Raw genomic sequence first — 24,151 nt, 5'->3', positions numbered from 1 at the left:
CGATGAAATAAATATTGTTATCGACTGTTTCCGATTCTTATGATTTGTAACTGCTTTTCAAATTATAGCGCGGAAAATATATAAGGAATATCCGATACACAAGCCACTGGCTTGAGTCTTCAATTAAATTTAATCTATGACTCAAACCTTTTTATCAATAGTGGCGCCATCTGTTACAGACATAGTCCCCTGATATCTGGCAGCGCCACACAAAAATTTATCGAACTATCGGGAGGGAAAATTCAAAAAGTGTTAATGTAAAACAAGTAATATTTTGGTCCTATGGAGGTCTGGCAAATTTTTGACCCTATTTTAGTAGTTTACAGAATAAGTTCATGCGTAGTCGTCAAATTAGGTCTTAAATTATATTCCTGCTGGAGGCAAGGTGAGTCGGGTACTTATGTATTTGAAGTGCGCAAGAAATTTAAATAATTATGGCTGACAGACTGGCGTGACCATGACGAGGCTTCCGGTCTGCGGACAGGACCTGCCACGCCCTCTCCGCCCACTCAAGGAGGTGAGTGAACAATGTCCTTGCCCTTGACAACACAGGACTGCTGCTGCAGCAGCCGCAGTGGAAAAACAGCCAAACAGAAACTAAACCCAAGGCATGCTGACATCTCGTGCCTGCCTCCGCTTAATTATAACATCAAATTGAAATGCACACGGCAATTGTGTGTGCGACACCTGAAATGTGACTCTGGCACGCAGGCGTCGCTCGCACATTCGTTTGCACCTGACCTTGTTGGCCTTTATAGCAACGGCCAGCAAAATCAACATACATAAACATGCAAACGCAACACCCGAAAAAAGCGTTAAAGAGGCGCTCTCGCTGTTTGCTTACACTGGCAGAGGAGGGCTCGTAAATACACAAAACATATTTCCCAGATTTTTCACCAGCGCCGCTGCCTCAATGTCTACTGAAAACAAACAAAACACTGGGGAAAAACACCCTTATAAATCAGCCAAAAACTTATTGATTGCTTTTTTGTGCGCCCACTTTGAACCACATTAATTAATTACTTTAAAGCTTATATCTAAAATATGTTTCTTGAAGTTTAACAGTTACCTACAAGTTCAATAAGTTCTTGCCATATGTTTCTAAATACTAGGAAAAAAATGCCTAACAAATGCCTACAAACACTATTCGAAAACTTATGGACAACAAAACCTGTTAGGTAATTATCTTATTGATTTAATTTTATTCTATTTCAATATTGAACATCTGCAATAATAGAACTACATAAAATAATCCATGTTTGTGGCAAGCACATATGGATAAAAAATATATATAATTTCCTAAATTCGCTGCTAATGAAATGTCTGCCAAAAAACCTAACACTGTGGGAAAACCATACATATTTATAAAAGTCCCAAGTAAATCGTTTGCGGGAAACACGTTACTTTAATGCAGGTATAAACTTCTTGCCTCAATAAATTTTTACGACTGTATTTCCAATAATTATATTTATATATTCTATTCCTATTGCTTTCCTTCCTATATTCCTTTTTGGTTGCATGTCCTTAGAGCTATTTATGGTTCAACCCAGAAAGATAATTTTTAAAGTATATGTGCAAAAAAATTAGCCCATCAACAGTAAGGAAAATTAAAATAATATTTTTAAAAAGTTTTAAAAACTATTTTTGCTGATATATTGTTTTTCATAGACCTTTATGATCGTTTTTTCGAGGAGTGATAAAATGAACTTAACGGATTAAATTCGGAGGTTCAACCCAGAAAGATATTTTTGACAGTTTATGTGAAAAAAATTGGCCCATCAACATTATTACGAAAAATTAAAATAATATTTTTAAAAACTTTATAAAACTACTACTGCTGAAAGTAATGATAAATTGTTTTTCATGGAACTTTTTAATCGTTTTTTTTTCGGTGAGTGATAAAATGAACTTAACAGATTAAATTAGGTCCAAGAAAATCCTTTTCCCCCAATTTGACTTCGAAAATACCTCATTTTTTCCAAATGTATTCCAGACAATATATTATAAGTGTACTGTAAAGACTTCCTTTTCCGTGAGGCTGCTGTCAATTAGCTGCCTTATCGCCTTCGTTGATTAGGACGCCCGCGCTATCCTGTGGCGATGATCCTGTTGCCGCCAAACCGTTTAGGCCCTCGAATGGACCAACACTCGAGACACTTGGCCAAAGCCAAACAGCGCGCACACATGGAGGGCGAACACAAACACAAACACATCCGCCTGTGACTATCCGAGCATCCCGAAGCCATCTCCCCTTGGCCATTATCATCATCGTCGTCATCATCATTGGCCGCTGCCCCGCCCCCTCAGTCTGTGCCGCCCCCTTTTCCGAGCGACCACGACTGCGGCGCCTACTGCGACGTCGACGTCGAGAGCTGTGGCAAGCGATTCGCAGATTTTACGTTTCAGTTTCGTGCAAAACGTGGAAGCGGCTGGTCAACCCAAGAAAAACACCACAGAACACAAAGTCAGCTAAAGAAAATTTGAAAACTCGAGTCTAGAGGTTCTTCAGACAGTTAAAAAAAAATATTCAAATTGCCCGAACGTTAGTTTTGATTAATTACGGTTAGTGTCAGTAGTTTGCATTGTGCTGGCTAAACGGAGACTAACGAAAAACAAAGCAAAAACTGCAAGTTGCGCTGCAGAAAACCGGAAATTCTAGATCTCTCGGATCTCACGATCCCAGCGTATAAACAAAACAAACCAAACAAAGCGGCACTTTTTGCCACAAAAAATCAAGCGAAATAAACGTTGGAAAACCCACGAAAAAAGTGACACAATTAAAGCAAAGCGCGATCGGTGTGTCCAGTCGATCTGGTACCTATAATACCCATACCCATACCCCCGTATAATAATATCCATACCTATAGCCCCCCGGGGAACGCTGAGTGTTGAGTTTATTTCTGTTTCTGTGTCGGCTTCAGCGGTTTTTCGCTTTTTTTGTTATTATTGCTGGCCAAAAACGAAGGAAAAATCGTCGACGGCTAGTCGTGGAAAATCGTGCGCTCCTAAAGTAACATATTTATTTTTAAAAATTTCGCAAGCGTTCAAATTTTGCTCCAGCAAAAAAATCAGAACTCAGAAACCAGACAATCGCAACCAGAACAACCAGAACAACAACAATAAATAGATCGGCGGGGCGATCGTTAAGAAAAACCAAAACAGCGGCAACGACGGCCGGCAACTTTGGCTCTTAAAATTTAGTTTGGTGAGTAATCGTTAATAGTGTAAAAAGCAGCAGCCAGCAACCAGCCACAAATCATAAATGCTTGCTTTCCAAAATAGAAACAAAAAGTGGAGATAAATTCGCTTTGATGATTAAGCTTTTAGTACTATAATTAGGCGAGCCGATTTAATTAGCGCAATTAGCTAATTACACCTCATATGGAGAGTTAAATCTTAATATTTGGAGTGGAAAAGATATAAAAAAGAGTTTGTAGTTAATGTGCTTTTTTTGCTTTGTCTTACGGAGATTTCCGAGATCTGGGTAATGTAGCGATTAACTTCATTAAGTTTGCAGTGTTGTAAATTAACATTCATTTACAAAACGATAATCTTTTTGACACAATTCTTTGAGGCCAAAAATCTTTAAAAGGGGAGACAAATTTAATTTAAAATAATATTTAAAGCATTCTATGGTTTCTTCTAAATTTGTTAATTTAAATTGGTTAACAAAATATTAAAAGGTAATACATCTCTACTGTATAAAAGGTAGCTTAAAAATTACTCCTTAAAAATGTATTTCATTAAAGCCTACAAAGTATATGTATTTACACAATTTTTATTACTATTGTACATATTTTACTTATATGTAAGATTTGATTTTCTTAAGTTCTGAAAGTCTTATAGATCATTAGATTGTCTTGCGACAAATTGTAAATATCTGAAACATTTATATACCCCTGATTTATGTGTTTTTAAACACCCAAACATTTTTCCAAAATATATGGCAAAATACCTTTACATACATTTTTTTTTGTTTTTGTTCCCTCGCTTTCGAAATCTAGCAACTATATTCATTTAGTTGACCTCATTTAAATAGCCCTTCTTCATGTACCGCTCCAATAATTCTGCACAAACTCAGCCAAGGACTTTCCAAATCTATTCCCCAACTTCCTCTTACGCATAAAAGTTCCATATATTCTCATAGCCAAATGAGTGAGGAACTAGCACAAGGACAACGGAAATACTTGCTCTATAAAAACAAATCCAAGACCATAAATCTGTTTCGCCCTTAAGCGAGTTCGAGAAACCCGCCCAGGAAAAATAAAAAGCGTGGCGCAGGCTGTTATATGTATTTATGTTATGATTACATTTAGCCGGCATTATTTTTGACGACTATTACCATTTGGGGTTTATTGCCCAAACGCAGACAGGGAGTGGGGTGAAAATCGTTATTTTGTCAACCGAAAACGGCCAATGAATTCTCGTTTTTGTAACACCCCGATCATTAATTCAGACCTGTGCACTTACTCAGATAATTACATATCCTGGCGGACGAAAAATATTAATAATACCAACGCCTACGGCAAATTCTCTTTCGCTGTTTATAAATTTTGAAAATACACCGATGACGATGATATTAATATGAGACGCTTTCTTTTTATACAAAACGAGCATATATTTTTAAATAAATCGCCTCACGTTGCTTTTAATTAATTAATATCATAATTTATGCCCTGGGTAGCCCAACGAATTAATAAATGTTGGAAACATTGCACGTAAATTTAATTTCCCGAATCAGAGGTCAAGTGGCCTGCAGTCACAAAATTAGGCAATCTCTTTTTTGGTCCGCTTATTGAAACATTTGCTAATATTCTGAATAAATCAAAGTGTCTTAATGCGAGGTGAGCTAAGACCCATGGGATGAGTTTCATAATTTTTATCAGGAAATCTTCTCGAACAAGAAAATGCTTCCAAATAATTTATAAGACAGTCAAGATAAATTGGGTCTGAGTATTATAATCTAAATATTATTAAGGGGAATATTTGAATGAGTTGAAAAAAAACATAAATTAATTTTTTAAACAAAAAAAAAATAAACTTAAAAGTTAAAGAGATACATAAATTAATTTTATAAGCAAAATTAATTATTTTAAAAGTTGAAAAGAAACATAAATTAGTTATTTGAACAAAATAAAAATTTTAATAGATCCTAACAAAGAACATTTCTTTATTTATATTTCGGGAAAAATTACACATGTGTGAGGAAAAACATTTTAAGTAAGTTTCCTATGAAATGTAAATACATATTACAAAAATTTCCGTGTTGATTGTTTGTTGACTCTTCCAAAAATTCCATCTTGTAATCAGAATTTGTAAATCCCTTAATTGTTCTCTAGAAGTTGATAGCCCCGATATCTCGCACTTCATTCACCTGATCTTTCCACCTTATCTCGTAGCCACTAATTCTTGCGCTTAACTTTTGTACGAAGCATATAGTATATACTTTTTATTGCGTTTTCCATTCACGAAAAGTGGAAGCGGCAACAAGAGCAGAAAAAGAGTGTTGGCCACCGGAAGATTAGGCAACATTTTAACATTTGGCTGGCTGGCTGGCAGCGACGACCCCAATTTCCATTTCCATTTTCAAATTTGGCAGCCGCCAAGGTGAATGGGGCCGCTCTTCAGAGTGAGTGTGAGTGGATATATGGATATATGTTCGTAGGACCCGCCGATCGAGATCGGTTGTTTGTGTTTCTTGGTTCTTGCTGCTGCTGCTTGGCTAATTTACAGCCCGAGTGATTGTCTACAATAATTTTTGAGAAATTATTCTCAAAACAATCCATGCACTTTGCCTTAGACAACTTTAATTTATATTTCCGCACTTTTATTGCGTTGGCGTTTTATTTTCATCATCCCCACCGAAAAAGTGCACAAATTTTTAACGCGTACGTAAATAATCGTGAGTGACAGACGTTCATAAAATTAAAATGTGTGTAATAATAATAAAAAAAACCAAACAAAACAAAAGCCAAAGAAAATATTCCAAGAAATCGTTGGATGGTATTTTTCGTAAATAACAAAACGTTCTGATACCACAAGGTTTACTTCAATAAAACAATATAGATATGCATATACGTAGGTTTTATTTTCCTTGAGGCGTAGTTAAACAGATTTACGTAAATCCATTTTTATCAGGGGTTGCCTTTTTCATTAGAGCGTGAGGCGTGTCGATTGCATTGAGGGGTATTTTTTACGTGAGTAAGATATTCTCGATTGAAAACTAGGCAAGACAATACAATGCTTTAAAAATACAAATCCCCTGAATTTAAATAAAACCAAACGGGTTCTGTAACCGAACATCATTTTGTACTGATAAAATTGGGTGTAGTTTTTTTGCTCCATAATGATTAGTTAGAATTTTTTGTAGGATTATCGTAGGTCCAGGGTAACTTAGACCGTATCATAAAATTTATTTTTAATAGTCAAGATAGCAATAATAGTAAATACAAAGGTAGTAAATTAATACATTAAACTGAACAAAATTTAGAAGTTCCAAAAAATTATAATCATTTAAGATATTTCAGAAAGGGGCCATTTAAACTAAAAATATAAACTATTAATATTATCTTTGCATATTTTTCATATCATTTAGTAAAACATAGTTCGAAAGAACTTTGTACTTCTACTAAAAGTATTAGCTTTTGTGCACACATTTTTTCAATTTTAAAATATGCCTTTTCACCGAATTTTGCCATAAACCCTTTCGATGTTCCTCAGTCAAATGCCTCGCCTGACTAATCTATTGTCATCTTCTTGGCCTTCGAAAAGCCAAAGCTGTAGTTAATGATGCGGATCAATCCCTGCCCTCCAGTCCGCATTTCGGGTGGTTTTTTGTACAATCCTCGAATCAATCGAATGCTCTTCTATGGCCCGACTGGCCTAGATTGCCCCAGCACCCGCTTAAACAATAAAAGCCACTCGGGCCAGCCAAGAATATACGGGCAGAGGCGCCATATAGATGGATATTGATTTTATGGCCGCATGCATCCATCTCGATTTTGCATTTCGGGTGGATCGACCCCAATACCTCTTTATCGCCATTATTATGTCTTGAGTTAAATGCATCTGTGCATTAAGGCGAACCTCAGGAAATTGGCTTTGTGACTGGGGACACTGGGCTTTCCTTTTGTTGGCAGGCAGGCAGGCAGCAAATTGAATCAAGACTGCAGTCATTGTTATTAATAATATTAGTATGTGATATTAACTGGACTGCAGCCTCCTTTGTTGTGGCGGTGAAAACCCTTTGGCATGCGAACTCAATTTTCCCGGGCTGTCAGTCTATAATGCCTTTTGTCGGCGCGCCAGTCAGTCTGTGTGCGTTGATAAGACCCGGGACAGACACTTGTTGCTGGATGCGCTGGAGTACACATAGTCCCTCTGACCGGCGGCCATTTCATTTTACTTTCAATCTACGAACACCACAACGGCCCGACCGGGCCTAAACACAAAGCCATCAGCACTATCCTCGGCTGGTTAATTAAGCGACCATGGTCTGGCAATGGGAGCGGATTGGACGGGATTGTGGGATTCGGCGTATAAATACACCCCAAGGCAATTTGAGAGAACAATGGAGGCGGCATTTAACTAAGAGCTCTGGGCTTTTAATGGATATGTGAACTGAGCTCAAAGAACGGGAAGTAAATAGAAAGAATGCAAGTTTATAGTAGCCGTTGTAATTACGGTAGTTGCTTCCCTAAAAGTTAAGGGGTCGGAACTTAGGTATAGATCTATATGCTTCCCCTTTGAGGATTTTTTAAAATTTAATTTGGTACTGAAATATTTGGTAAATCTCTAAATTTGTATCAATTTTTTATACAATGTTTTCATTTTTCACTGATGTGCCCTGCCTCCTATTTGGATTTCGAAGAGTATTTATGATTGTATTACTTTAAGATTATATAGATCTTATACGATACGATTCACAACAATTAGGAGTTTTTAAATAACCCAAATTCATATATTGATAAAAACAACGTTATTTTCTTAGGTAAATTTATATTACATTTAAAGCCGTACCTAAAATTAAAAATAGTATGGGCTCAACTAGTTTTAAAAAATGGCTTAAATAAAAAAAAATAGTAAAATAAAATTGTGGAAATCAATAATATTAAATATTTATTTTGTTTTAACTGTTAAACATAGAGAGTATTTTTTAAAGCAAATTAATTAAGTAGTTCATTTTATTTTTGACAACTTAATACATCCTGCTTAGATTGTTACATAAAACGTTACACCGAGAAGGAAACGTTACCGGCTTGTAATTACAGCGATTGTAACCCTTTTCAATCAATCTCGCTGACTATTTGCTTTGTTATCCAAATATAACCAGACAATTCATTTCCATTCGATTGCAGGAAAATCGACAGGAGGAAAAGGGGCGAAAGGAACTCCGGCGAGGACTCTCGGGGAACCGCAGGCGAGGATTGCGACAGAGATGTCCATGGCGACTTGTGCCCGCTTCTGCACGCCTTTGACATCCGGCACGGCAGGATCCACATCAAAATTGACAACCGGAAACGGAAGCGGCAGCACGATGACGTCATCCTACAAGAAGAAGATTCCATCAAACAGCAGCACAACAACAGCAGCAGCAACAGCAGCAGCAGCAAATGACAGCAGCAACACAGAGACAACATTCACATTCAAATTGGGCCGCCCGAACGGGCGGAGCAGCAGCAACGTGGCCTCCAGTGAGTCATCCGATCCGCTGGAGTCCGACTACAGCGAGGAGGATGCGGAGCAGGAGCAGCGCAGGCCGGACCCGGCCACCAACAGCCGGAGCAGCAGCACCGCCACCACCACCACCACCAGTTCCGCTGACCATGACAATGACGTCGACGAGGAGGACGAGGAGGAGGACGAGGACGAGGAGGAGGGCAACGGGCGGGACGCCGATGAGGCCACCCACGATTCCAGCGAGAGCATCGAGGAGGACGATGGCAATGAGACCGACGACGAGGAGGACGACGACGAGTCCGAGGAGAGCAGCAGTGTCCAGACCGCGAAGGGAGTGCGCAAATACCACTTGGACGACTACCAGATAATCAAAACAGTGGGTAAGTCGGATGCTGTTTACACTGGCCCACGGGGCGTATGATTGATGTGAAGGTCCCACGCCTTTCAGCCTTTCAGCCTTCAACTTGTCGCTTGGTTGTAGATAGATAGTGTACTATTTCGATCCGATCGATTCTCGATTGTTTGTTGGTTTACCCGGGAAACTGTTTAGACTGATGACATCAAAACTGCTCCGCTTCTAGGTCAGTTCGGAAGTCAAGGCTCAATTGTTTTCATTGGGGAATTGATGGAGGTTATCTTCACCCTAAATGCTCAATACTTACTTGCTTACCTCATAAGTAATGGTGGTTCCTTGCGGCTTTTCCTTGTGGTAGTGAATTCTAACAGGCAATTCAAAGTTTAAAAATCTGATAATAGTTTCCTAAAGAAAATATAATTTTTTAGTTTTTGGAATTCATGATTTTGAAAATAAGTTTTTAAAAACACACCATGAAACTTAACTAAAATCTTTTTTCACAGTTGATAGGTAGCCAAAGATAAGCAAACTTTAAAATCTTAGCCAGTAAAAATTGGTTCTTGAAAATATTAACTAAAACATACAATTATCCACCCATTTTCTGTATTCTTTTTGAAAACACAAAAGTAAAAAGCCAGATAGCCATCGAAAAAATTTGGACAAAACTCATAGGAAACACGTTTATTTCTGTCAAAAAAATCAAACTGACCCACCCCCGCACACATTTCAAATCTTTCTTTACTTTGACTATTCGATTTAATTAAAAGAGTTTTCTCACCTGTTCAATCAATTCGTTTTCATCTCCAGTTGTTTCATCTGGCACATGAAAAAATGTATTCAAATACCATCGACTCACATTTTCGCTGCTTTTTGTTTGCTATTCCTTGATTTCGCTCAACGATTTAATTTCAAATATTTATTACCTCATTTTTTAAGCACCTCGGTGTGTGTGAGCTCCTTACAGGCCAGCGTCAGCTTCGGTTTTCTATTGCTTTTTATTGGCTTTATGCATAAATAAATTCTTATTGATTACGCAAATTGAATGGGGCAGCGAAGACTAGATGCTCCTATTATGATGATTATGAGCTTTTCGCACCACAGCGGGCAGGGCAATTGTTTTCATTGCTGCACAGCGATCTGGATTGCGTAAAATTTCATTTAGACAATACTTAAAGTGAGTCCGCTTACGTACGGGTATTTATTCATGGACTCTGCTTTGGATCATCAATGGGTCTTACGTACTCTCATAGACGCTCAACCAATTAATGCCCATAATATTTTGATTTGTTTTCCCATTTTGACGTCTTCGGTGTGAGCAAAGCAGCCGATTTTAGTACCGAACTAAATTTAGTATACAATTCAAACACTCATTAAGCCTTGTGGCATAAATATTTACTTGCGGTTGAGGCAAGTTCAGAGCATTTTCCTGATTTATTACCACAACATTTGCTTTACTACACGTGTGATCAATTTGGTTTTTCTTTGTGCTATCAAAATCATTTAAAAACATTTATGCACCGATCGTTTCAGCTCCAAAATGTTCGAGCAAACTCAAACAATCGCGAAAATATTGTGGGAGTAAATAATGGCTTTTCTTTGGACTACAATTACCTTCTAAATGGTTTTATGGTCTTGATTTTTTTTATTTCAATAGATTAATTACAGCTACATTTGCGTTTCTTGAAACCACTGTGGGAGTTTAAATTGGTTCTTGGAATATTTTAATTCCCTTGGCAAGCGATTCTTACTTGTTTCTAGGCAATTAATTTGAAAGAAGATTATTTGTATTTTTGTGATGAGGTTAATTGTGGTTATAAGTCTTCCAAATTAGTTAGTGGATTAAGTTTGGCTCTTCCATAGAATACTTTATTTGGAATACCCCTTTTTCTTGAAACCATTTTTTTATCTTGAAGATTCCATTTCATTCAAAACCAAAATTTTGTTTGAAATGAACTCTGAATTATATTTTTTGGATAAGGTTTATTAAAAATATAATTTTTTTATTATGGGAGTAAATGATTAATTGTAAGTAAGAGTCAATCGCATGTGTTTGGAGAACGATTTATCGTATTTACCTTATAGATCTTGCCCTATGTCAAGGGGAGGACGTGCCGTGGCCTTTCCGGTTCTCGGCCATTGTTTAAATTACCCCAGTTAACACCTCTTCCGCAGAATGAGTAATTCGGCCGAGCTCCTTTCCGTATTTGCTTTCAAAAATCCAGGGGTGTTCATACTTAGCTTGGCGCACACCACACGCCGTATGAGTAATCTAGCATGGATTTTAAACAATTGCCAGAACATCGCACTGCCCAAAAGGTATTGAGTGCGATTTTCGAGCGAAATCCGTTAAAAGTAAATAAACCAGAGCGGATATAATGCCATGCACACGCATGGTATCCCAAATGAAAATGGGAATGGGCTGCTGGGGAATAAATGCCAGTGAGTCACGCTTCTATTAGGGCATACGGATAATCAGTCGGTCTAGTTTCCTCCCCTCATATCTTCGATAATAACAATAACAGCCGAAGGATAGGAGATGCGGCTATGGGTAAGCGAGCATCATCGCCGTAATTGCGGAAAAGCCAGTGGATGCTGAAAACAATGCGGCATGAAAATATGAAGAAAAACCACACTGGACCGAAACGAAAACATTGCCAACTCTGAACATGTGCCCCTCAAGATTTACTATAAATATTGATAGTTCATTTGCTTGGTTGTTTCAAAATCCCATTGACTAACCACCAGCGACCCCAGGTCTCTTACGAATGATTTAAACTAAAAAGGGGATTTTCTTGTGAGAAAATTTCACAAGAAATGTTTTTAAAATTCCGCAAACAACAGAAGAACTTTTGTTTTGATTTGGGAAACAAACAAAACATGTTTTTATTTGTGCACGTTCTGGGTGCATGTGATGCGATGGATCAACAACCAGAAAATGCCATTAGCTTTGGCCTTAAACCTGTCAATTCAACAGTTGAAATGCAATTAACACCGCGGTGAAATGGACTGCGGTTGTAACTCGAAAAGGAAATGTTCGCCTCGGGAAACTGGATTGAAGTCTGCCCGTCTCCGACAGAGTTTTATTTGAGTGAAAGTCTATGTCTTATCATTGCTTAAGTGTCCGGGAAGAAAGTTTTTATTGTTTCGTGAAGCCTTACCAGGATCTTCCAGGGGAGATATAAAGAGAAAATAAAAGGTCTATCACTCAGAGTCAAAAGCCTTGAAATGGGGGATTAAATAAGAAATAGAATAGATATGAAATAGTCTAGTCTAATATATTTATAAATATACATTTTATAATTCTTAATAAACCAGGTACTAAAAACATTCCTATTTAAAGTATTATTAAATTAATGACCTTTTACGGATCGTATACTAAAATCACAAAAATTCGGCCAACCCAAAATTTAAAAATTTCAAAATGAAAATCTCAAAACGGGCTGATAGACATTACTTTGGAAATGTGAAATGTGTTCTCGGGCGATCAATTGGCTCATTAAAAATTCCCAAATGTGCCTATTGCTCTAAAATTGTATAAAGTGTGGTAAAAGTGCGCCAGATTTTCGGAAAGGATCAATAACCCCATCAATTAGCGACGAAAGAGTTATACATATCGTTTGGTGGCCCACTTTTTGGACTAAGTAGAACCAATGCGGAAATCTCTGACAATTGAGGTGCTGACCTTCTGTTTCCCTAAGTCCCCACAGCTAATATATCAACTTGACAAATTTTCCCTGTGGGGGGTGTCTTTTCAGCGGATCGTGGACCGTTTTCGAAATGCGGAAAGACCTGGGGGCAGACAATCCTTTTAGTCTGCCCATTGATTGATGGATTTTTCCAAAGATAAATATTTACGCACGATTCTCGGAAACACAATTCAGCTGGGACATAAAATTGGCCAAAACACGAGAGCGCGTTGCCGTTTGCCAATTGAAATCGAATTGAAATCGCAGAGTGTCAGACTGCGTGTGTGGCGGGGATTCCTTTCGGGCCGTCTTTTGTGCTTTTAGCATAAATTGATTTTTAAATAATAAAAGGCAATCAAATTTCGAGCGGCTAAATGTATCTGTCGGATAGCGAACACATGTCCCAGTGGTTGTTGCCGTGTAGAACAACAAGTTGTGTGTCGACGTTGCGTCTGCAAAGTATAACTCATAGTTCAAATGGAAATGGAAATTGGAAAACCTCCTGTTCGTTTCGTTTTTTGTTGCGTGCTAAGTGCTCGGACAGTATGTATCTATATATTCTGTATAAGTAATAACAATTTTTGGCTGTGTTCGCCGCATGAAAAGACAAAATCAGTCAACGGGAAATTTACGATCGCATGGAAAATTTGAATTCGCCTCGCCCGATCTCTGTAAACTGTGTGAAGCCCGAGGAAAATGTGAATTTTATTTGAACAACATCGAGCCAACGTATAATATAGAAATTATTATTTGGCACTGTGCCGAAAACCAAAGACCCCTCGTCCGCTCTTCGGCTGGCAGAATCGCCCCGTCTTTGGGGACCCAGTTCGGATCCAAATCGAGACCCACCTCCGCCTCTTTCAAACATTAAACGAGCATATAAAACTGCGTTATAAGCACACTTTTTCGCCTCTGTTGTGTCTTATTTATAAAGGTGACCTAAAAATGCACTTTGCATCTGGCAAATATAGACAAATTGAACTGCACCCATTACCAGAAATAAACGCGGAGTGATTTTCCCCTTTTTTTTATATTTCAACATCAAATTTATGTTCGATCGAGCCTCCCACCACTTTGTGGTCTTGTAAAATTGTAAATACATTCTGTAAAAACTTGACAAATGTGAATTCTCATCGACAGGCAGGGGCAGGTGGGCTAATGTCTACGGCGTATATGCTATGTGGTAAATGATAAACATCTGCTTTGAAAGTGTCATAAATCGCTTAAGTTGAATCGGGATGTCGCCAATGGAATGGTGATTGGGCAAGGTGTGTGGTTCATTGGGTGACTCCCACACAGATAATTCCAATTATTGGTCAATAAAACTGTATATCTATAAGCACAGTTGAAAGTCTAATAAACAAAGGCTATGATAATCTTAAACTTGACTTATTATTGCTTTAAAACCAAAATATTTTACCAGGAATTGGTTTAGATTCAAACTAATAAAAATAATTCTATACCTATATTTTCATATGAAAATATTTTGACAGCCATTTCATAAATGAGTTCTACGAATTGGTATTATGGTCAGTAGCTGGTCAAGTGATTTCAAGAATTTTTAAAAATTAAATCTATTTATTTGTCTGTTTGGAAGAATAATTTATTGGAAAACAATCAAGGGCAAAATATTTTGGCTAATATTTTCCTTATTTCCAGAACATCAATACTTAATTAAACTGGAACAGAAGTATAATATTAAAAGCATATAGATGAAACCCCTTAATTGTTATAATTAACTCAAACAATAAATGATTCAGTTCGGAAACAATATTTAACCTACCACAAAAAGCAGAAAGTTAAATAACTGAAAGCCGACAAGATTGCATCTCGAAAGTACAAATTGCAATATCAACAACAAGTTCCCAGCGGCGAACTAAATGAGTTCAGTCAGTCAACAATAATCAAGTGACCTAAATACAACTTGTTTATTATTATTTACAGCAGCTTAAATATCTGATTTTAATGCCTATTTGGAAATGTGTAAGATCAGGCCAGAATTATTTTTACCCTGGCCTCCATGGCTCCGAGTCTCTCAGTCGTCTTCCTTTATTTATGCATCTTTAAACAAACTTTGCTTCGACGAACTGCATAAAACGCAATTAACTTTATTTAACTTGGTACGCCAGCTGGCGAGAAATGCAAATGGTGCCAAGTTTATATTCACATTTACATGCTGTGATGTTCGGATTCTTTTTTTTACAGTATTTTGACTTTTGGCACACATAATTTATTAAAAACAGAAACAGAAACGCGTCCAACTGCAATGATTTTTATTTGCCAGCGCAAATGAAAGGCATCCATCCATCCGTCAGATGCTGACTGACTGACTGACGGACGGACTGCATCCATGGGATGGCAATTTCACTGGACAGTTTATGGCATCGCTTCGTCAAATAGAAAGTTTCGCGTATTATGTAAAATATGCTTCGCCTTTTTTCACGCACTTTTTGCAGTTGCATCTCTGCAACTTATGTGCGCCATCTGCCACCGCCAACAGGTTTGGCCACATCTCGGCCAGACTTTAATTGCGCCCGACTATCGACTCGGCCGTCTGCGGCTTCGACTTCTGAAGACTTAGCTTGCACTGAGAGAAATTGAATAATAACATGTATTACGATTTACGATTTTTATTAGAAATACATATGTAGGTAGTAGGTTTGGTTCACCATGGTATCATTTTAAATCATGTACAAAATATTATTACAGTACTGCAGGATTTCTACCAAATGGTATATTGGGTATATTTCCATATTAAACTTGTTTTCGTTTTAATTAATTAATTTAGGAAAGCTAAAAATAATACTTTTTGTTTTTGCCGAACAAGTTTTTAACATTTTTAAGATTATTGAAACCGAGCTTAGTTTTATTATGACCATATGACAAATACCTAAGCTTGACTAGATTTATTCATTGTAACCTACAGCATATCTGTAAATTTGACGATAAATTAAAAATAGATATATAAAGTAAAGTTTTGTATAGGTGGTCATGATTCTTATAAGACAATCTAGCCCGTTAGTCCAAATTTAAAAAAGAGTTAAATGACCATATAACTAACTTATATAGTTGTACTTTATTTTTCGGAACTAGTTAAATGCATGAAGAAGACATTGTTTCTATTATTATTATTTATTTATTATTTATATAAAAGATTTTAGTCCTGGCGATTGTTTTCAGTGCAACCTTCAGTCTTGGTTTTGTCTGCTCCCAGCTGTCACAATTTCACTTCGACCAGACATTTAGGAGCAGCCGGCGGGCAGTTGCCGGTTGAGGTAGTGGAAATGGAAGTGGAAGTGGTAGTTAAAACATCGGTAAAAGCACTTTCCTTTGCACTAGACGAGATCAACTTGAGGTGGAGTGGATCGTATACGAGGTGCTAAGAGATCAGTTTAAATGTTTGCTGAGTGCGAAGATGCCGCTTCTTTTGGAAAGCGTGTTTGAAAAGCATTTGAAACTAAGAGATGGGATGGAGTATTCACACAGTCATTGTACTTGGCATAAACAAGCGGCTTTTGTTAATTCAACATTAAGTCGGGCTAAAGATCCACTGGAAGTAAAAATAATCTGACATTTATGAAAGATATATTTTTTTAATTGCTCATAAATTTGAATTTTAGAAAATTTCACAATTTTAATTTTTATTACGTGAGTTAAAACTCAGAAAGTGGAAATAATATTGTTCTTTTCTGAGTTGAAAGTTTTTAATTAACTCATTGGTTATACATCTCCAGGAAATCTAAGAGCCATTTCCTTACGTGGTTCAAGTAAACATTGGCAGATAAATGCTCGAAAAGTTTACCAACTGAACTAGAAATTTCAAACAAAGCCTTTCACTTCCCCAATCAGAAATGATGAAAAACTTTTGATGGAATTTTCCACTATTAAAACATGTAAATATTTAAAAAACTATTCTCTCCAGAGCGCAGCCGAATTCCTGTTGCCAGACTCGCTCGAATTTTTTCATGCAACTGGTTGCCAGCCAGAACTTTCAGTTTTTCAATACTTTTCCCCCAATACTTTTGATTATTTCCTGCAATTTGTTGTTTTCTTCACGCCTCGTAATCACAATCCCATGCAATGTGTCGGTGTCTGCAACTGCGCCCCCGAATTCGAATTCTAACCATAAAATCATCCAATCCATCATTGGCTGTAGTTATATCTGCTTGATTTATTCCGTCTGGCATATTTTCAATGTTTATTTCCCGTTTAGCTAAATTTCGAATTTTGGATGCCATGGCGATTGCTAAACAACGTCTATATCCTAGATTTTCCACAAATGTATGTTCTATAAGCTGTTTATTTATGATGGTTTAATTAGTTATTGCTTCTTTTAGTAGGGGTGTTCAAAGTTCGATTTAGGGGGTTCCTCTTGTTTGAGTTTGTTTGCACTCGAGCAATGTATCTATAAAAATGTTTTAGATATTCTGGAATGTATTTGGGAGGGCAATTTGATTGGCTTTTGGGGAATATTTCTTTGGAAGTTCTGGACATGTGGATATTTGCTGTTTGAAAGCATGAATTTCTACTCATTTCGGAAGAAGTGTTATTGGCTCATTAATGCCTCTGGGATTTATCAACCAGGTTCTCGGTTTCCACGCTTTTTCATTCCCACTTCAAAACTTATATAATCCCATTGTCTTGCTGAATCATTGAAACTACGTAATCGAAAAACCTAATTGTGTACAGCAAAAAAGAACAATTCATTAATTACAATGTCGGGATTTATATTTTGATTTGCACGTGTAATGCTCTCCCCCTCCAGGTGCACCCATGTGGGGCAGGGTACGCCCACCCAACTACGCCCGCGCACAGTGGCAGCCAAAAAAAATAGTGCTGCGAGTTCAAAAATCAAAAAACTACAGCTCTATAAAATTGGCATTTAAAGAATACTTTTGGACTTATTAATTTTAGGTGTAACTTAAAAAATTTGGCAATTAGTATTCGTATTCTTTAAGTACATTGTATGTTACGAACCTAACTCTTAGAAAAGGTTAGCAACTATTAAAAATTGTGACTAGTATTTTATTTTAGCTTTGGTTACTATTTTTACAGTAAAACTACCATAAAATGGTTACTTGTGTGTGTTTTTTTGTTGGGAGAGTAACTAATTCGTTGGTCAAATTGACAATTTAATAGGTTGGGACCATTTAGCTATTATAATGGTAAATTTTACCTAAAAGTTTTTTATAGTAAAATAGTTTTCAAAAACAATAAAATGGTCTTTGCAAAAACGGTCTCCTTACTTACAGTTTAGCAATCAACTATTCTAATGTTTAGTTTAAAAATCATTTTAGATAATTTAATATCCTTATTTTTTTTACCTCTGCTGTATGGAGCCGACTATTCTGGCACGTTGCTTGGAAGTTTTTGTTTAATTTTCTGGGAGGAACGCACGTGGCAAATAATTGTGGTCGAGTTCAATAATCTGCTCACTCTTGCTTTATTACATTGAAAATCACGGCTAATTATTGTTGGCATGATCGGGAACACCGAGCATCGAGCACACAGGGAAAACGTGCTGAAAAACTAAAAGCAGCTGCAGAAAGTAAAACTTTTCCCACTCCCCCGCGGCCTCTTCGAATCTGAAATGGTTGCGTTTCGGCTTTTGATTTATAAGACAAATCAATTTGTAGCCGTTTTGTTGTTTTGGCATGCCATGGAAAACAAAACACAGAAAACGAAACGAAAAGAAATTTGCCGACGTCGTACTTGGCCTTAAGTGTATCTGGCCAAAGTGTTTATGTGAAATCCGAGAGGCTCACACGCTCCGTGTTTCCTTTCCTGCCGGTTAGTCACTCAGCCACTCGTTCGCCTGCCGAGTGCCCAGCGAGTCGGACGTTAGCCCAATTAAAAACTCAAGGTTGAGAAAATCTCGGCCGGGCGTGTAAGCCAACACCCAACACCCAGCTTGCCGGCCATATTACCAGGTGGTAGTAAAAGCAAGCTTGCTTTTGTAACCTCAAAACGTGCTCGGCAGTGAAAACAGTAATTATGCACCCTCCGCACATATGCACTTTACAGCTGGGGTTCCAAAAGTGGTGCTAAAAGCGGCTTACATAAATGGAAGTAATTATTTTTGAATAACAGCCGTTTAATGGTGTATACGATGAGGTGTACAGGTGATATTCCTTTTCAATCCCCCTAATCTTAATCTTTTTCAAAAGGGCACAGAATAAAATCAAACAAATTACACAAAATTGTATAGCAACGTAGAAGGGTTTATATTAAATACATAATTAAATACATATTATTTCTAGGCTTTATTTTTTCCACCTCGTCTGTTTCGGGGTAAGCCGAGACCTTTGCCATATCGTTTGCGAACACTTTAATGGGGCATGCCCCGATATTTAAGAATGTTGTTTGCGGTTTTGGCCTCGCTGCACTCGATAATACGATACCCTACATTACCTCTTCTTTTCCCTTTCAGGCACTGGCACCTTTGGACGCGTGTGCTTGTGTCGCGATCGCATTTCGGAGAAGTACTGTGCCATGAAGATTTTGGCCATGACCGAAGTCATTCGTCTCAAACAGATTGAACACGTTAAGAACGAGCGGAATATATTGCGGGAAATACGACATCCGTTTGTCATCAGTCTGTAAGTAAAACAATATGGAGACTATACCATAATTTAAAAAAAAGACTTCCTTAAAAAGTTTGAAAAAACAAAAGGTCTGAAATATAATTTGACGAATTTTTAAATTGTTGTCAGCTACATCATAAAATATTGTGGTACCTTAAAAGAGAAATATTTAAAGAATACATTATAATTTATTTAAAATTTTTTCATTGATTTGTTACAACATTAAATAAATTTGTTCCTTTCTTTTGTATTTAACAAAAACATAAAAGGTCAATTTCATTTTGAAAGAGACACAAATATTTATTTTATGCTAATATTTATTTATTTATTTAATAAAAATATTTACTTCTTCTCTTACAAAGGGAATGGTCCACAAAGGATGACTCAAATCTGTATATGATCTTTGATTATGTCTGCGGCGGAGAGCTGTTCACATATCTGCGGAATGCGGGAAAATTCACTAGTCAAACCTGTAGGTAACCATTCTGTAAAATAAGAAAACCTAATCAATGGGTATTACGTATATTTTAGCCAACTTTTATGCGGCTGAAATCGTCAGCGCTTTGGAATACCTGCACTCACTGCAAATTGTGTACCGCGATCTGAAGCCAGAGAATCTGCTGATCAATCGGGATGGCCATTTAAAAATAACAGATTTTGGATTTGCCAAAAAACTGAGGGATCGCACTTGGACATTGTGCGGAACGCCCGAGTACATAGCACCTGAGATAATTCAGTCCAAGGGCCATAACAAGGCCGTGGACTGGTGGGCATTGGGTGAGTTTCTCCGCAGTAATCTCAATGATCTGTAAAATACTAATTCTACTCATTTTCAGGAGTTCTCATCTACGAAATGCTCGTGGGCTATCCACCTTTCTACGATGAACAGCCCTTTGGCATCTACGAGAAGATATTGAGCGGTAAAATTGAGTGGGAGCGTCATATGGATCCCATTGCCAAAGACTTGATCAAAAAGCTGCTGGTGAATGATAGAACCAAGCGACTGGGCAACATGAAGGTGAGCAATCAGATGTTGAATTTTTAAAAATAAAATTATAGAAAGTCTCAGAGATCTAACATGGCACTGGAATAAATAAACAAATATTTGGAAGCATAAAGTTTGTTCAGCTGCCGGACTATCCGTCAAGTTTTCTGTTTCTTTCTTTGAATATCTTTTAATGATTAGTAAAATTAGCCCTGTCAAAGTTTATTTATTTATTCCGCCCCTTCGAGCACTTCCACCCTTTTCTTAGATAGGCACCCATAAAAATACTTGGCAAGCTTTTCGTTAACATTTTCCGGCTTATTAGGCCCCATATTTATAGAGAATTGTTTACACTTGTCACAGTTGGATGGTCAGTTTTTGTTGCTGGCATTAAAAATTGCATCGCATATATCAAAAATTAATTGTTGGCCATCGCAAATAGATCTGCACATGCTCGTTGTCAGTTAGCCCAATACATTTTCCTCAAAATCATTTTTCTTATTCGTGCGAATTTTGTTTTCGGCACGGTTGCTTTTTTTAATAGATTTGTCGCGCGTTTTTGCAACACGAGCTAGCCAAGTGCAGAACGTTATTTATGTCCAATATTTTGTATTTCATTCTATGTTCGCCCCCATCTCGGAATACCTCCCTCGACCCCACAGAATGGCGCCGATGACGTGAAGAGGCATCGCTGGTTCAAGCACTTGAATTGGAATGACGTCTACAGCAAGAAACTAAAGGTGAGTTCAAGGGTTCCTGCTCCGGAAAATAGTTCATTTTAATTAGTAGTAAATGAGGTTATTACTTTGCCAGGATTTTTGCGTCACACAAATTTTTTTTGTGAGCTTTTGTCAGTCGACCAATGTGTATTTTCATACGTTCCCGTAATTAAAAGCAAATAAACAAATCAGTTTTTCAAATTAGCTGTGCCTTTAGTTAATGACCGCAGCGTCTATTTCGGCCGTGGTGGTGGGTGTTAGACCCATAAATCTCCGGATTCTCCCTGGCCAGCCCAGCTGGTCCAAGTGCGAGTGAAATGTAACAAAAGGGGGCATTTCGCATCTGAAGGAGAAGGTGTTAATTGCCCACATGAACGCCCCCGCCCAGGCGGGAGACAATGGGTTAAATGCGTCAGAAATGATTGTTACAAACGTGCTGAATTTTGCACACATTTCTCACTTTTTGCCCGCTAATCACGTATGTTTTATGTGATTTTGGAAATGGAAATGCCCTAGGTTCACTTCAGAATTTTCCTTGTATTTTTTAGATTTAATAAGCTTACATGCAATTTAATTGAACACTTTTTTGCTCGCATTAAAATACCCATAAATATTCAACAATTAGTGAAAATATAATAGATCCACATCAAAATAATAATTTTTCAAATTTATTTCGCTTGTAGCCACCTATTTTGCCCGATGTACATCACGACGGTGATACCAAAAATTTTGATGATTATCCCGAGAAGGATTGGAAGCCCGCCAAGGCAGTAGACCAAAGAGATTTGCAGTACTTCAATGATTTCTAAATAAGAGCCGAGAAATTGTCGTTTTTTGTTTTCTGTTGAAAATTGTTATAATTTGCGACAGCAAGAACATTCATTATTTATACCTGCAATTAAGTGTTTAAAGTGCTGTGCTAATGCAATGATATGTAACGGTACATATATCTATACATAAACTATATTATAATGTACGACTATACATAAACATACACCCATACATAGTAAGCTAAGTTTATACCCGTAATGTTATGTCTAGCAAGTGACGTCTATAATTATTTATATATATTTAATTGTTTAAATGTTCAAATTGCGAGCAGTCCCCAAACCCAAAAAGAAATCCCTATAAGAGTACAGTATAAAGTACAGTAAAGAGTATATTATTAAAAAACAAAAAAAATATTAACGTAAAACGTTGAATAAAGTGATACAAATTGAAATTCTGTTTGGTCTTTATGTTTTCATTTTGACTATATTTCTATACTTTTGGGGGATTAGTTTTGGATCCGTAAATCTGTCAGATCTTGAACACGAGTCAACTTGCTGAAGGCGTGACGAGCGTGATCTCTGTTTGACGTTTGGTTTTATATATTCTAAATTATTTCGGTCCAGTTCTATTATTTTATTTGATGTCTGAAATAATTTTCTTGGTCTTTTGAAAACTTGAATAAGTTTTCTTTTTCTTTTCGTTCAACAGTTTTTTCGGTGTCCAAAGATAAGGTTATTTAAAAACTAGATGTTTTGCCAAATTTGAAAGGTAAAACTAATTTTAATTTCTTTAAAAAATATAATAAATAAATGATAAGTTGGTATTATGATGGTCGTGGCTACTGGGCTCGAGTATCACTTGACGATATAAAGAACTATTGACGAGCGCATGTTTATCATAGAAAAGTTCTGATATTAACTTTTGTAACTATGATACGGTTGACTAAATAAATACAGTTTCTAAAATTTTCTCAGTCTTCGCGTTGAATAGAAAATGGCTGTGTAGGCAAAAATCTGTACTATTGGTATTTAAAATTGTTGTACACCACTTTCACCACTTATTTGGACTTGAACACTTCACCGCATTTCCGGTTTGTGTATCGGATAGCGAAAAATTGAAGAAGCGATGGCAATCGATAAGAATTGGAGGGAATTTTAAAAAAGAAATTATTGAGATAAAAATTAAAGGTTTTGAATTGCAAAAAAAAATGTATTGTCATTGCTATCAGGTACCTAATTTACATTTGGGAAAATAAAAAAAAACTGCGTTAAATTGCTTCGTACAATAACGAAATTAGCGCCACCCAAGAAAGTATGCTATAAACAATTTCTTCTGAAATTAAGAATATTAATTTTAAGAATATTTTGGTGTATGTCAAAGTTCGAAAGGAAATCGCTGCCTTGGGTATTTCAACTTGATTTGTAATTTGAATTTCACCCCCGCCTGTTGATGGGCCCACTGTGCGACGCGCATGGTGTCTCTCGCACAGGGTGCCCACTGCGAGCGAGAGTCACCCTGTGGCGGCCAAACTACCACCACAGTAGCAACAACAATAGCAACAACAACAAACATGGCAAGTGCTTCCGCTCTCGCAGGCTTTCTCTCACACTCGCTCTCTGCCTTATGGCACGCTTTTACAGTTATACAGAGCGCGGCTTTTCGCGAGCTTCGCTCCATAAAATCATTCAGTTTGTAGACAACGTTTGCCGTGGCCAAAAAAGAACGGACAAACACTATTTTAGTTGAAACATCATTTCCAACTGTAAACGGCAGCGCGATTATAGGCAACAAAAAAGGAGAAAAAATAAGTACGCCTGAGTGTGTGTGTGCGTACGTCACAGACCGCGCGCGTGTGTGTGTGCTGTGGGAAAAATCAGTAAAATGTTTATGCAAATCATGCGACGAATGTGCGCCAATTGCGTAAAATCATAAAGTGCATTAAGTGAAACGAAATTATATAATTAAGGAGCGGCACGAGGAAATAAGCGAAAAGTATTTTTTTGGCAAATACAAAGAAAGGCAAAGGTTGCAGCTCCTCTTCCTTTTCTTCGCGCGAGTGTGTGTGTGTGTGCGTGTAGGTGTTGGCGAGTGTGGCCGTGTGTTGGTGTCTCGTGGCCAGCTGTCTGTGTGTGTGTGAGCGGCAGTGGGCGCCTGTATGTGTGCACTGTGGGTGCAACAACGTGAACGGTTCATCCCGGAAGTGATTTGTATAAGGCCGAAAGCCTCTGAAATTTTACACCCAAACGGAAATAGTTGGTACGTAGAGCCCATGCATTATCCATAGCAGGCTTGCATTTTTCCCATATTGTTACCGACTTGTTTTAGGGATTTTTAGGAACCAAACCAATTTTAACAGTTGGTTTGTTACCTTT

At 37.3% G+C, this 24,151-nt stretch overlaps 2 protein-coding genes across 5 annotated transcripts in view; both read left to right on the top strand.

Moving 5' to 3' along the window:
• The first annotated feature begins 267 nt into the window (after nt 1-267).
• LOC119555459 (cAMP-dependent protein kinase catalytic subunit 3) lies at nt 268-22,181 on the top strand. 2 transcript variants are annotated; one of them, XM_037866862.1, is made up of 9 exons: nt 268-385; nt 446-517; nt 8,358-9,059; nt 19,151-19,319; nt 19,667-19,776; nt 19,836-20,081; nt 20,141-20,322; nt 20,952-21,029; nt 21,692-22,181. In XM_037866862.1, exons 1-9 carry the CDS (start codon nt 283-285, stop codon nt 21,815-21,817), a joined length of 1,788 nt encoding a protein of 595 aa, XP_037722790.1. In that variant the 5' UTR covers nt 268-282; the 3' UTR covers nt 21,818-22,181. The 2 variants fall into 2 exon arrangements, with proteins under 2 accessions (XP_037722790.1, XP_037722791.1); XM_037866863.1 differs by lacking the exons at nt 268-385; nt 446-517 and adding an exon at nt 2,418-3,205.
• A 1,301-nt stretch (nt 22,182-23,482) lies between these two features.
• LOC119555455 (serine/threonine-protein kinase BRSK2) overlaps nt 23,483-24,151 on the top strand; it is a 29,267-nt gene continuing 28,598 nt past the window's right edge. For all 3 annotated transcript variants that reach the window (XM_037866857.1, XM_037866856.1, XM_037866855.1), the window contains exon 1: nt 23,483-24,035. The gene's annotated coding sequence lies outside the window, so the exon portion shown is untranslated. The remainder of the gene's footprint in view (nt 24,036-24,151) is intronic.

The sequence above is a fragment of the Drosophila subpulchrella genome, chromosome 3L (assembly GCF_014743375.2).
Source record: "Drosophila subpulchrella strain 33 F10 #4 breed RU33 chromosome 3L, RU_Dsub_v1.1 Primary Assembly, whole genome shotgun sequence".
In the NCBI taxonomy this organism is placed as follows: domain Eukaryota; kingdom Metazoa; phylum Arthropoda; class Insecta; order Diptera; family Drosophilidae; genus Drosophila; species Drosophila subpulchrella.
Note: the sequence above shows the minus strand (reverse complement) of the source record. Positions and strands in the feature narration are given on the sequence as shown.